Raw genomic sequence first — 14704 nt, 5'->3', positions numbered from 1 at the left:
TATGTATGTCAGCACTTACCAATCAACCACACCAGGAGGCAGCTACTGTATTCCCAGGTCACCAAACCTCCTATTTCCAATAGAAATCCCCTTCTCTGGTCTTTTTCTTTTTTCAATCACTTTTCAAATTTTCCTGCCATTTTCTCTTTCTCAATCCAATCTCACTGAAGTAATTAAAGTAACTTCCACCTGCTTGGAACAATATCTAATAACAAACTCCACTTTTATTTTATTTTTATTGACATATATAATACAGTGGTGTCAATAAAGTACACTGATTTCAAGTGTACAGTTCTATGACCTCTATCAACACTTGGTTAAATGGGATTGCTAATGGTTAGTCCTCAAACTTAATATATCTCTCCATTTATTTAGATATTGGCTCTCAGCAATAATATGTAGTTTTTAATTTAGAGGTCCTGTACAACTTTGTTAGAACTATTACAAGATAATTGATTTTTTCCCTTGATAGTATTGCAAATGATATTTAACTTTATTTTCAAATTGTTTGTTACTAGTATATACAAATACAATTAGTTTTTCTGTATTGGCTCAATATCCAGCGACCTTGATAAATTCACTTATTAACTCTAATAATTTGTTTGTACATTCTTTTCATTTCTTCATGTACATAATCACATTATATACTCATAAAAAGAGTTTTACTTCTTTTTTCCCCAAGGTTATTGAGATATAATTGACATATAACAATTTGTAAGTTTAAAGTATACAACGTGTTGATTAGATACACTTAAATATTGTGAAATGATTACCACCATAGCGTTAGCAAACACCTCCATCACCTCACACAGTTACCACTTCTTTTTTGTAGTGAGAACTTTAAGACTTATTGTCTTAGCAACTTTCAAGTATATAATACAGTATTGTTACTTTTCATTTTCCAATTATTGTAAACATTATTTCTTTTTCTTGCCTTACTGCACTGGTTAAGACTTCCAATACTATACTGGATATTAGTGGTGATTGTTGATAACCTTATTTTCTTGTGATCTCAGGAGAGGCCTATATTTTATCATTAAGCATGATGTTAGCTGAAAGATGTTCCTATCTCTTGTTAGGTTGCTGAGAGGTTTCTTTCAGTTTTTTCTTAATGTATTGGTGTTGAATTTTATGAAAGTTTCTCTGTATCTATTGAGATCACCTTATAATTTTCCTCCTGAAAGTTAACATACCAAATACAGTGATTTTCAAGTCCTTGTAATCCTAGAATAAATTCCATTTGGTAATGATGTATCACCTTTTTAATATATCACTGAGTTAGTTAGATGATATATTTCAGGATTATTTCATCCATGTTTCTGACAGATCTTAGCTTGTAATTTTCCTTTCTTGTAACATACCTATCAGATTTTGGTATCTGAGTATGCTCGCCTCATAAAATGACTTGGGAGCATTCCCACCTCTATTTATGAAAGAGTTTGTGAAAGATTGGTATCATTTTTACCTTAAATATTTGAAAGGATTCACAACTCATCTGGGCTTGAAGTTTGTTTTTTAGTTTTTTTCTCTTTTTTTTTGGTAGAAAGGCTTTTAGCTACACATTCATTTTCTTTTATAACCTTAAAAATACTCAGATTTATTTGAGTTTATCAATTTTATTAACCTCACAAAGTATAAATTTGACATTATTGTCTCTATTGTATGTCTGCTTTCTATTTTATTCATTTCTCTTCTTATCTTTATTTCCTTCCTTATGTGTTAAAATCTTCAATGATGAGAGCAAATTTAAGTTCTATCAATTATGCTTTATAAGTTTTGAAACTATGCTTACAGGTACACAAAAATTTAAGATTGTTATGTCTCTCTGTTGAATGGATCTTTGTCCTTCTTTTTCTCATAATATTTCTTTTCTTAGAGTCTGTTTTGTCTGATATTAATATAGCTATACTGATTTTCTTTTGTTAGTCTTTGCATGATACATTTCTCCCTTCTTTATCCTTATAATCTATCTGCTTCTTTATATTTAAAGTGTGTCTCTTGTAAACAGCATATAGTAGATCTTCTTTTATTATGTAGTCTGACAATCTTTGCTTTCAGTCATAGAATTAAGGCCATTTACATTTAATGGAATTACTGGTAGAGTTGGGTTAAAGTTCATAATGTTGCTATTTGTTTTCCATCTACTTTATCTGTTCTATGTTCTTTCCTTCACTTAGCATTATATCATATAATGTCCCATAACTCTACATTGAGTTCATATATTTTGTTTTTAATGGCCCCACAATAGCCCATTGTTTTGACCCACATCTTATTGAATGATTAGCTATCATTTATTTCTTCTAATAATTTTGCTATTACAGATAATGCTGTGCTGAACATCTTTATATACATCACTTTCCACTTTCTGTATTATTTCCTTTGGGTATATTTTTTAGTGCAGAATTACTGATTCAAGGGATAGAAACATCTTTATAATTCTTAGTACAATTTGTCACCTTGCTTTCCCTAAAGAATTACTCCAGTTTATAAGGTTGTTAGCAGTGTGTAGCTATAGTGATTTCATTGCAGTCTTGATAGCATTGTGAGTTCCTTTTTGAATAAAAAAAAAAGTATGGAAAAGACCTGAAGGGGAATCAGAATTATGATTACCAATGCCACTGCTGTGTGTAAGTAAACAGAAAAAAGGAAAGCCATTTTCCTGAAATGTGTTCATTTCAGCTACAAGCTGGACTAAAATTCCAACTGTTCTGCTTCTATTTTGCACACACCTTGGCTTTGGCAATAGCCCCTGTAAATAACTTTGTAAAAGAATGCATATTTATGACATAATATGTGAACTGGCATATACTTTTTATTTGAGTCTAATAAACCTATAATTCACAAATAAAACCAAAACAGGTTTACAGAATCAGAGGAAAGAGAGGAGAGAGAAAGGAGATCCAACTGAAAATATGCTTAAAAGCACAGTGAACACATGTTTCTAAGTTACATTTAAATCTTATCATGAATAATCTCCAAATAGAGTGGCAGCATCACTAAACTTAACGGTCATTGTTTCCCCAGGTAGGTGATTGTGTTGAGGAGTAGTGGAAAGGAACTCTTAACATTTTAATTACTTTGCAGAACACTTAAGGTGACATTATCTCATTTGAGCACAAGTACCCTGTAAGGCACATATTTCTAATTGTTTTGTAGAAGAGGAAATTGGGATTCCCTAGAGGTGAAATGATTTACCTAAGTTCACATAGTTGAAAACTAGCACAGTGGTGACTCAAACTTATGTCTTAGCTTCTTAAGCCTGTGACCTTTTCAATATGTCTAAGTGTTACTTTCAACAACTGTTATTGAAATGTTAATCTACCACAGAGTTCTTTATTAGAAAATATTAATGAAAATGACCATAGTGAAGATGAAAACTTTTCCAAAGAATTAAGACAAGAGATTTATTATAGCATGATCTAAACTGGCATAAAATTCAGGAGATTCCATCACTGAAAGTGCTATAGAAACTCAGTAAAATCCTATCTTCTTGACATTATAGCCCTATGATCTGGACCCGGGATTTCAGTCTTAGAACACACACACACACACACACACACACACACACACACTCACACACACACACAAAATAACACCAGAAAGTAAAATAATGGTAGAGTAACAATGTCATTCATACTCAGGAGCCCTCTGGGTCTTCACACTAAATATCTAGTTTTTGAAATTTAAAAAACAATGCTGTGAAACTTCATTGTAGGAGATGGAAACTAAAAATTACCTTTGATTAAGCAAATCTATTGTTTTTGGCTAGTTATCTTCCCCTAAAACCACATCTCAAGTCTTTACTCAATTCATGACAAACATTAACTAGCCTATTATTAAAAATAGAAATATTTCAGCATGTTACTCTCAGGGTAAATACCTATAAGCTGTCTTTTGAAAGTTTTTCATGTCCACAAATAATCTCATAATTTATATTGCCCTACTGTTTTAGAAATCAGTACACTTATGCACACTCTCAATCCTTCTTAATCATATTATTATAAAACAAATCTGAATCTGAATAAAGCAAGATATATAAGTATGGATCACATTGGTCATAATTTTATCATCTTCCTCCAGTAACTTCACATTAATAATTTTTTTAAAAACCTTATATCTAAAAGAAGTAAATATGATCCAAAACATGAAGTATTTTATAAATCTGAGGTGACTCTTATAAGTATTTAGAACCAAATAAGTCTGTCCATTCCTTGCTCCTAATGTTTTAGTTCCATGTGCCAAGGTAGCAAAATGAGTCCTTCCTGGAATTTTTTAAATTATATCAGCTGACAGCTGTATGCAATCAATCTGATTCAACCAGCCAAAACTAGATTTCTTTCTCAACCAACCCCTGAATGTAACGTTTGTGTGTCTTGGAACAGAATGAGTTTTTATGTGGGAAAAAAATAGAGTAAATCTTTTATTTACTCTCCAGGAGGTATTTGGTTACCAGACCCAGAATCTACGCAGAGCTCTCTGCCTCATAACATCCGTGCTGACCTGTGGGGTCCTTCTCCTGTTATTCTACTGGAAGCCGCAGTGAAGGGTATGGGCCAACTGTATCCCATGCTCCTTGCAAGAAGCAGACACTATTTTGCTAAGGACAACGGTGCATGTCCTTCTGTGTTGCATCTATTGCACAGCCTGTGATGGCCAGCATTCCAGAGTGGATCCTCCTCTATTTAAGTTTCCCTGTCCACAAATAGGAGATGGCAAAACTATCTCTGCCGTCTCTTTGCTGTGTCTTATTTTGACTCAGGAATGAAGGGCATTTCCTCCACATCGGCCTGGAGAAATTTCTACCATGTCAGGCTCATTGTGAGAGCCCTTAGCCATTACATGAGCAGTGGCTGTCCGTGTTATAACTCTTAAAGACATAACATGGGAATGATTGTTCAGTTTTTCAGAAATATGTATTTTGAGGAAGTTATACATTTTACACATCAAGGTGTGATTTTAAGATAGCTGGAAACTATTTTCTAGATATAAAGTTTCTTGCAAAGTGTATCTTTCTCTTTATTCCCTAGCACAGTGGTTCTTAAATTTTAGTCCAAATCAGAATTACCTGGAAGGATCTTTAAAACAGAGACTGCTGAATATTGGATCCAGTAGGTTTGGGGTGAGGCTGAGAAGCTGCATTTGTAGCAGGTTCCAAGATAATGCTGATGCTCTTATCTGCAGCTCAAACTTTGGGAACAACTGGTCTACCACTTGGTAGGTATTTGGTTGATTGAGTGCTTTATTGAACAACATTGGAGAATTTATGGGCTGGATTTTCTTCTCTAGGATGAATTTCAAAGACATATGAGGAAGAAGGTAATCTGCCTCTACTTATCCACACTGAAGTTTCCTGTAAGCAAGAACCCAGAAGAACCCCTGCTGGCTGACTACCACTCTGTCATAAACCAAGCCATACTGAAGCCAGAATTAAAAGTAAGTGATTTTAAGAGTACAATGTTATGGCATGTTTTTGTTACAAGAAAATAATGTATTTATTGGATGAAAGTTCTGAAAATCACACTGCTGGGCTGGGAATTACAGCTACGTATCAAGGAAAGTGAGAGCTGCATGTAATAGACAACCGTCACCTCCCCTGATGGGTGAATGACAACTTTGCTATTACATTTGTAATTGCATTTGCAATGTATCCAAGTGCAGAAAATCAGGTATGTTTGGAACCACTTGGAGAAGAGGTTTCAGAAAGTTGGGTAAGTCCGAATTTTCATCAGCACTCATCAGGATCTACGGGAAGAACACTGATTTGTTAAGTACCATGAACTGAAGTACGGTTCCTGTCCTGACCACACCCTAGGTTGCTGGAAGATAACAGCACCTGCTACAACATCCATCATACGTTTGGACTGGGTCTGACCGGTGGAGAACAAGAGGTCAGGTGGGGCTGTGGTACTCCTGGAGTAAACTCTGCCAGCAGAAATGGAGATACCACATTGCTTATGATCAGTGAATTGTTGGCATAATGTTTCATCAGCTTCATATAACCCCAGCTCATTTACTGGCATCAGAGAGATGTCGTAACTTATTCTCATCTTAGGCACACTAATTAAAAAGAAAAGACCGAAAGAATAGTACAAGCAAATAACATTTGATCTTTTCTCTCAGGATTATAGAACAGTATTCTCTGTGTTGTCTTTTCTTTCCTCAAAAAATCTTGAGTCATTTCATAAACATCAGCATCTTAATCCTCCAAATCCTCTGAGAGACAGAAAGACAATATGATGATTGCATTTTACTATGGAGAACCAGCCCTGGAGAGAAGGATTTTGTTTGCTCAGTTAATTGTGTCATTCACCACTGTTATTTACAGAACCTAGAACAGCGCCTGATTCATGGTAGAAGCTCAATAGATATGTGTGGAAGGAATGAATAAGTAAATGCATTCATTGATCTGTGAACTAAACTCTAATATGCCAGGCGTTTCGCAAGGCACAAGGGACCTAAGGATAAATAAGACTTAGTCATCGTCTCAGAGACATTAACTGACTGGAAGGAAAGAGAGACAAAGAATAGTGGTACAATTATGAGAATGAGATCTATAGATGCCAATAGATTAGAAAATCATAGTATAATAGTAGCACAGGAAATTCTTAGGCTCCTTGTTAACTCACAGTGACCTAGAGTCCCTGCTTCCCTCATCTGTAATTTGAAATGGCGAATCCTGGTGACTGAAAGTAAACCATTGCAAGCCTTCCCAGGAATCTTAATAATCACCTTCATTTCTTGCCCAGTTTTAGGGACAAGAAGAAGGATGTGCCTGACCATCTTCACAGTTAGTCAGAAACAAAAATTCTCAAGCTAAGAAGTAATCTTGTACTTAAAATACAGGTTCTTGGGTTCTCCTCCATAATTCTGATTTAGTAGGTAGAAGCTGGGGTGGTGGTAAGAAAAGAAACTGCATTTTTAGCAAGCACCCCCATAATTTGTATTCACACCAAGCCTGCGAGCTACTGATCTGTTATTGTTTTCAAGTCTTCCCTCTGACTGAACGCTATGCAAAATGAACCAGGCATCTAGATTATGACAATATTACAAAGTGCCTTAGAGATGGTATCATTATATAAGATTTCAGATACAATGCTTAAAACACTGAAATACAAGAAGTTTTCAAAGTCATTAAAAACATACTGCTTTAATAGCATTAAGCACAGGACATTTAAAGGATTGATCCATTTAGGAAATCTAGTTGATAAATATAGATATACTCTGCCTAGGAAACCGTTTCCACAGGAAAGATTTCCCATCCTGTAGCTACCTCATGTTTGTCCTTATTTATCAAGTGCCAATCTTTAGTAAACATCATACATAATTAAATTTAAATCTGGTCCACACAGTAAAGAACTTGACAATCTAATAAGCAAGACACAGAATATAGTTTCCCAAATATGAAGACTAGAGGAGACAATCTCCTTAGAATCATTGAGCCACATTTTATTTTGTGGGTTTTTCTCTTTGGAGAGTAAAGAAAGCAAGTAGAATATGGAGCATTCCCCCGCTCCCCCACCAGTTTTCCCTTTTATATTTTAGTGTAAGACTAAATGCTTTTTCCAAAAATTTATTGTGATTGATTAGTTGGTTGAATGACAGCTTATCAATTTCCTAAATCAATTCGAGCTTGCTTGCAGGAAAAGCAAGGACTCAGTAAAAGAAATAAAGGAAGAGGGATACACAGAAATCTCTGATCATAAAAAGCCACAAAATCTAAACACAACTTCCTCTTTCAGGCTTCATAGCAGCAAGGCAAAGAGAAAATGCACAGATGTTCATAGTCTCACTTTCTTGTAGCAAAAAGCAAACAAGACATCAGCTGTGATAATTTTACTCTGGAGAGAAATTGCCAGAGGGCATCAGGAAGAAAGCAGGAAAATTATTCCAGGAGGTTCCCTGCCCCTACCTTCATTCATTCATGAACCGAACACAACTTCGCATCTTAGTGCCTGTCCCAGACAAGTCCATAGACACTTGGGGTAATTCTCTTACCGCAGGGACACAGGGCCCTATGGAAAATACACACTTACCTCATCCCTCATTCATCCAAGCTGTCTTCCTATTAGGACAGTTTTTAAGTTGAGTGACCCTTCATCTTTTCACTTAGCCCACCTTTATTTAGCTTATTTACCTTTGCCTCCTTTATTTAGCCTCCTGAAGGAGAACTTTCTGGCAGTAGAGATCTAGGCACGTCCTAATCAGGGGTTAGCTCCAGACCAATTGCCTTGTTGGTAACCCAGAACTCCAGAAGAAAAAAATTTTGGTGGCTAAGGTTTGCTAATGTCTCTAATGGGAATACTCCAACCATGGCTGATTTCAGTGTGACATTGCTGAATGTGGAGCTGTGAAAGTGATACTCATAATTGGCTTGGTGATTCTGCAGGACCAAACTTAATTCTCAACACTTGTCACACCACTGAGAAAAAAGGCATGCCTGTTAGTACCAGAGGAAAGAAATCTGAGTGACAGCAGCAAAAGAGGGTGGATTTGCCATCAACGCTTCAGCTCCAAGCTGGTGGAAGCTGTTCCAGGAGAAGAGAGAGAGAAAAGAAGCAAGAGGAAGGCGGGGGAGAGAGAAAGAGATTTAGGGCTGCTACGAAACCCTTTTCTCTTACTCCTCAGGTCTTGTGGGAAGCAAACGTCAGAAAAGAAATTGTGCCTATAGACCATGACCTTTTCCCCTTGGAAAGCTCCATCCTTAGAATACAGCCCACATATAGATACTCACCCATCAGATCAGTTCTTTGAGAAAAGAACAAGCAAGGTTTGGTTGGAGTAGAAGAGACAGGCTTTACTCATTCTTCTGGAATCCAATGAGATTGTCTCAAATCTTAGCGTTTGGTTAGAAGTCAATAATTTATGTAAAAATATAACCCATGGTTCTATGGCTCTGAATCCACTCAAAGTATAAAATCACTTAACTCTAAGGCCTTGTTTCAGAGCAAAACCTTATGGCAGCGCGAGTAAGCCTTAGTCCTGGGTCTCTCTGGAGATCCTGGGATTTCTCCATCCCCACCTACCCCCAGATGCCCTCCTGGTCCTCTGCTTTCTGGATCTTCATGCCTGGGAATGCTCCAGGCACTTTCCCCAAAAGCTGATGAGAAGCATCTCACTTAGCTCACATATAGGGCTTGAAACCCTGCAAGAACTTGAGGTTATCTGAAAATGTGCTTTAGGAAATGAAATAGACAGGTCACAGATAAGAACTAATGTGAAAAAAGAAAATCATTTTGTCATTTGTAAAACGGATCCTCTCTGTACAAATTATAAAGTATAGAAGCAGGTTCAAGTACTGCTAAAATAGGGAATGTTTCCCCCGAAAGCAGTTTCTCAAAACATGCCTATCTTGTTATTATTATTATTTTTTAATGGGAAGGCTCTAAGACCAACATACGTGTTATACTCTACAACCATACCCAAATCCCAGAAATTGGGTACCGTTTCTATGCATCTGTGAATTTCTTAGCTCTCCCTTCCTTTAGAAAGTGGGTATGTTAGGGGAGTGAGGGATTAGCTAGCAAAATCACCTGGGAACTTTTTTCAAACCCTAATAAACCCGCTCCCTAAAAATTCCACAGTTCATAGAAACGGGTCATGCCAGAATCCTGAGGCTTAGTATTAACTGTTCGGAAAACTACAGGCCTCCCTCCCTGCCAAGGACTCTACTGGTGGCTTATCAGAATGGAAGCCGAGCGGTCACATGCAGTTTGAAGATGCTCACCAGTGATTCTGACATGCTCCTCCTGCCTCTTTGAGGACCCCCAGCCTAGTCTTCACCATGTGGAGCCTAAAGGGCCTAGCAAAAAACATATTCTCAACAATTATTTGGTGAATAAATTGATAAATGGATGAATGAATGAACAAATCATCACATTGAAAAGAGATAGAGACCATCGCCAAAGAAAATACTCCTAGTCATTCATGCTTGGTTTTTCAGAAATACCTTCCAGCAGGTTTACTAATATCTCATGGTGCTCCTTCAAGCACAGCTCCTAGCCAGTGCAGAGATGCCCTTCATCACTTCCCCTGTTAAGAAATCCTTCCATCTCTTTGGAGAGGGACCTTCTACGTCCGAAGCAATTATTCCCCTAATGAATGGTTCTGAATATTAGGCAAGTCTACTTAATTTCATTCTGACTATTTAGTTTTGTGAGGCCACCTGGAATAATTCTAGGGCTTCTTTTTCCCCTGCCAGCTCGTCAGGTTTCTAAAGTCAGGGCATGTCCTCTCCTTTGTTCCTTGGAACTTTGTTCATGTGACCCAGCTTCAAACCTCATATTCCTTCCGGTTGCTCAGCCATTGGTCACTGTCCCTGAAAATTCTGCTTGGCTTGTGCTGAGATTGAGATGAGTACACAATTCCCTAAACATGCAATACTTTTTGGCAAGAGACAGTGGAATAGATGAAGTAGCAAGGGGCATGCCTGTCTGTGATTCAAACATGGCTGTCAACTGAAAAAACAACGCACAACCTAAAAGTTGAGAATTATGTTTATTTGGCGGACATTCTGAGGACTTCAAGCCGGTGAGACAGGACTCTCAGGTCTCATAGAGGTCCATCCATGTTGCTGCAAATGGCATTATTTCATTCTTTTTTAATGGCTGAGTAATATTCCATTGTATACATGTACCACATCTTTTGGACTATTGTGATGATCAAATGAGAGAATCTTTTGTAAGAACTTTGTAAATTGCTATGCAAACACAAAGACTTCTTTTTTTAAATTTTTATTTTATATTGGAGTATAGTTTATGTACAATGTTGTGTTAGTTTCAGGCATACAGCAAAGTGATTTAGTTATACATGTACATATATCTATTCTTTTTCAGATTCTTTTCCCATATAGGTTATTACAGAGTATTGAGTAGAGTTCCCTGTGCTATACAATAGATCCTCACTGATTTTCTATTTTATATATAATAGTGTGCATATGTTAATAGTGTGCATATGTTAATCCCAACCTCTTAATTTATCCCTCCCTGAGGGCTTCTTATTGTAATGTACATATGTGTGGATTTACAAGTTGTTAGCCGTGAGGACCATATACCATCTTGCACTTCATTGGCTCATTCCTTCATGTATTCATTGAGTTCATATGCTAAGGACCTGTCCTAGGTGTTGGAGATATCAAGGTAAGATAGACATGATCTCCAACATCAAGGGCAGTCTAGAATGCCTGAGAATTCTAGGAATATCTTCATATCTGTGTCTTTTTAGCTGCTCTTAGAATATAATCAAATTATTTTTTTTAAAAAACTCAAAATGCCTTTCTAATTTCATTTTGATTCTTGAGTTGTACTGTACTTAAGATATATTTTAACCAGAAAAACAACTTTGTCCATCATGTACTAACTTTCATTTAAAAATATATTAGTATTTTGAGATTGGCACGTTAATTTTTGATTGAAGACAAAAAGTCCCTAAAGGGTAGAGAAGGGACTCCTGCTTAGAGTGGTCTGTACTCACTTATTAATATGAGCATGTAGCTGTGACACTAATAGATGATCAATCTCCTACAGAAGATTAGTGTGGGGGTCAAATGCCATTGAGGTTGAACTCCAACCCACGTGGAAGCTGCTTGTTAAACAGGTAACTGTTTTCGTTTATTTTTGAAAATAAACTCCTGTTTTTTCCTTTTTCTTTCTAGTACTCAGAGAAATCGATGTAGACAAAAGTCTGTGTTTTGTGCAACTTTTTTTTATTATTCCCGGTGACTTTAGTTTATGTGTTTCCTGTCTATTGAGGTTTTCTTTTTTATTATTATTTCAATAAATATATATATTTTATACCAGGAATTCTAACTGGCCCTTTTCAATAACCACTTGTTTTAAATTCAAATCCCTTCCCAGTGTGAGGGACAGATTCCCGTTTCATACTCTCCTGTTTGTTCGTTTTGTTCTTTTCAGTGTTTTATGGTGGTTGTGATGGGTGGGGGGAGTGGGGAGGGTTGTTATTATTTCATGATCTCTTTGAGGATTGAGAAAGGATTATTTTGGTCTTTTTCATACTGTTCTATCACTCTATTATATCCATTTTCTTGAGAGTGACTTCTTCCTTGGTTGGTGTTTTTGTTTGTTTGTTTTAGAATATTTTCTCTGTATGCTTCGAAGTTATTGCTTTCGGTAAGCTCAGCTTGGGTGGGACTTTCCCTTCTTCCATTTCTCTTCCTCTCTGTGCTCACTCTCCCTTTTTGGTTGTTCTTATTAGTCCCCATGTGTCCCCAGTTCAGAACTAGGGCCTGTGTTGGAGGTTTGTGTTCTGTCCCTTGGGGATCTGTTCGATGCAGGCCCCGAGCTAGCTTGGGACTTGGCCAAGTTCACAGCTGCATCACCAACTTGTCTCTCCTATTCCTCCCTCTGCTGGTGAATCCTTGCTGGTTGTGACTTTTCTCAGCCTCTGCTCTGGCGCAAGGCTGGTTTTGTCCCCTGCCACTTGTGGGACGCTTATTCCTCCTAGCATTGAGCTCCTAGTCATTGATCTCCAGTCCTTGTATGAAAACCAACAGACTGATCGATCAGTCCCCACTCAGTGCTGCATGTTTCTAGTCTATTTCTAATCCACAAAGATGGTCATTTGGGTTTTTAACGTGACCATTTTTTAAAATAAATTTTTCTTAGACTTTTTTTAGCGCAGTCTTAGGTTCACAGCAAAATTGATTGGAAGGCACTGAGATTTCCCCCATACCCCATGCCTCCACATATGCACGATCTCTCTTACTATTAAAAAAGCAGGATGCTTTTTAAACTTCTTATTCAAGTACATTTTCAAATTACCAAAGACTCTTTCAAGTGTCAATTTAGTCTATTTTGAAAAGAGTGTTAATATTTTCTGGCACTTATGAATTAGGCCTTTAGTAGGAAAAAAAAAGTAAAGCTATGTCTTCACATTTGGTTTCAAAAGAATATTGAATAAGGGAACTAAATTAAATGGTGTTGTTTCTTCTGCAAGAAGTATTTAACCAATTTTCTACTGAGTTTATACAAACTCGAAATCATATTATCTCAAATGTGTAATATACAATTAAAGCATTTTATGCCAAGCAGACAGAAGAGCTATAATTTGTAAGAAAACATGTTGCAACGGAAATTATAAAAACATTAAGGAACACAAGCTTCTTTAATGTGCAAAATATATCCAAGAGTTTAAGAAACTTTTAAGATATATCCTATTAACTTATTAACCAGATGTCAGTTCATTTTTAGGACTAAGGTAGAAGTTTATTTAATATATTAGAGAATTATAGAAAGTAGAAGTAAGAAAAAGCGGCAGTGGTTTTAGGTACTATTTCATCTAATTCATAATAATTATAAAGAGCACGTCATCAAGAAAAGAATCCTTGCTTTGCTCAGATGGACTCTTCATTCAAGCTGTGTGTAGGTCATGTGACCTTCTCTAGCTCCCTGGGGTTTGCCCTCTCTGTTATTATTATTAACAGTGAAGTCAGCAAGACCAAAATGGGGACAGTTGAGGGAATTTAAAAAGTTGAAGATCTTATTAAGAGACCAAAAATACCTACATGGATGACCATCTTTGGGGCTGGTGACAAATTCTGCCCATGATTTTCACTGCATCTTTGGATAAGACGCTTCCCTTCCCTGGGTAAGACCTTCCCTCTTTGTTCAAGGGAAGGTCCATGCTGACTCGACTGACTCTCAGAGGATCTTACTAAGACCTGTGACATGAGAGTATGTTATTTGTAAATGAATGACCTGGATAAAAGTGGAATCTTTAATTTTCATTGTACAACTTGACTACATTGGCAGCATGTGATTACATGAAAAAGAAACCTGCAATAAAAAGTTCAAAATTGAAGTTTGTTTTTAAAAGAGTCTGAATCATGTGTCTTCTCCATTGTGGGTACATCTGTTTAAAAAGGTAAAATGTTAGATTTTGTTATTGGTCAAATATTTTTGAAAATTCAAAATAAATAAGAATGATCAATTTGTGGGCATGGCTCTGAGTGCTTAAAATAAATTTGCTTCTACTATATCACATTTTATGTGCTTGACATTGTCTCTACTGAAATTAACGGAGTTCTAAGTGAATTCTATTGTTGTATGTTGTAAAAATGGAAGAAAAAATTCTATAAAGAAATGACATCATCTTGACTGCCGCTATGGTCCATGCAAGTGACCCAGATGCTCTTTTCATACCTTCATAGGTTTTAAATCTATACTACGTGTTTCAAGCCTTTACCCTCACTTTGTGGCTGTCTCAGGGTTACATCGAATACTCAGTGGCCATCATCATCTGTTCTCTCCATTGTCTTAAGTGTGTACGATTTGCGACAGGTAAGAACAGAAATCGTAGCTGGATTCTATTTAGCTTCTAGCTGCACAAGAAGCCAAACCTATGGCCTTTCCACTGAAAGCAAAGAGTTGCTTTGTTAAACATAAGTCATAACAAAAGAAAAAGCAAGGGCTTACTAAATACGGGACCTCAGGAGGAGGGCTTCAGGAATGCTAGGTAGATTTAAACATCTTTGCAAACTCTTATTATCAACTGATGGCTGCACTGAATACAATGTTTAGCAGGACTCTGAGGCTGTGTCTGAGCATGGTGGGAAAGAAAACAGTGATGGATTAATGATGACAGCATAGTACCTGTCCGTCTCTCTTACTATCGCTGTTCATCTTACAGCTATTTAAAATCCTCCTTTTAAAGAAAATCAGTCTTATAAATGGTATAGCAACACATTCAG

The 14704-nt window shown here is 36.7% G+C and overlaps 1 protein-coding gene across 1 annotated transcript in view; it reads left to right on the top strand.

The window, feature by feature from the left end:
* The window catches only part of LOC309823142 (putative cation-transporting ATPase 13A5), a gene marked incomplete at both ends in the record, with an annotated part of 101348 nt that overhangs the window by 11140 nt on the left and 75504 nt on the right, over positions 1-14704 (top strand). The window contains 8 exon segments of the mRNA XM_082655304.1: positions 4436-4540; positions 4544-4609; positions 5287-5433; positions 5638-5708; positions 5813-5893; positions 11523-11592; positions 14165-14250; positions 14252-14294. Of these exon segments, the coding sequence (XP_082511430.1) occupies positions 4436-4540; positions 4544-4609; positions 5287-5433; positions 5638-5708; positions 5813-5893; positions 11523-11592; positions 14165-14250; positions 14252-14294 (669 nt within the window).

This window comes from Grampus griseus (assembly GCF_964374135.1).
Source record: "Grampus griseus genome assembly, chromosome: 5".
NCBI lineage: Eukaryota > Metazoa > Chordata > Mammalia > Artiodactyla > Delphinidae > Grampus > Grampus griseus.
Note: the sequence above shows the minus strand (reverse complement) of the source record. Positions and strands in the feature narration are given on the sequence as shown.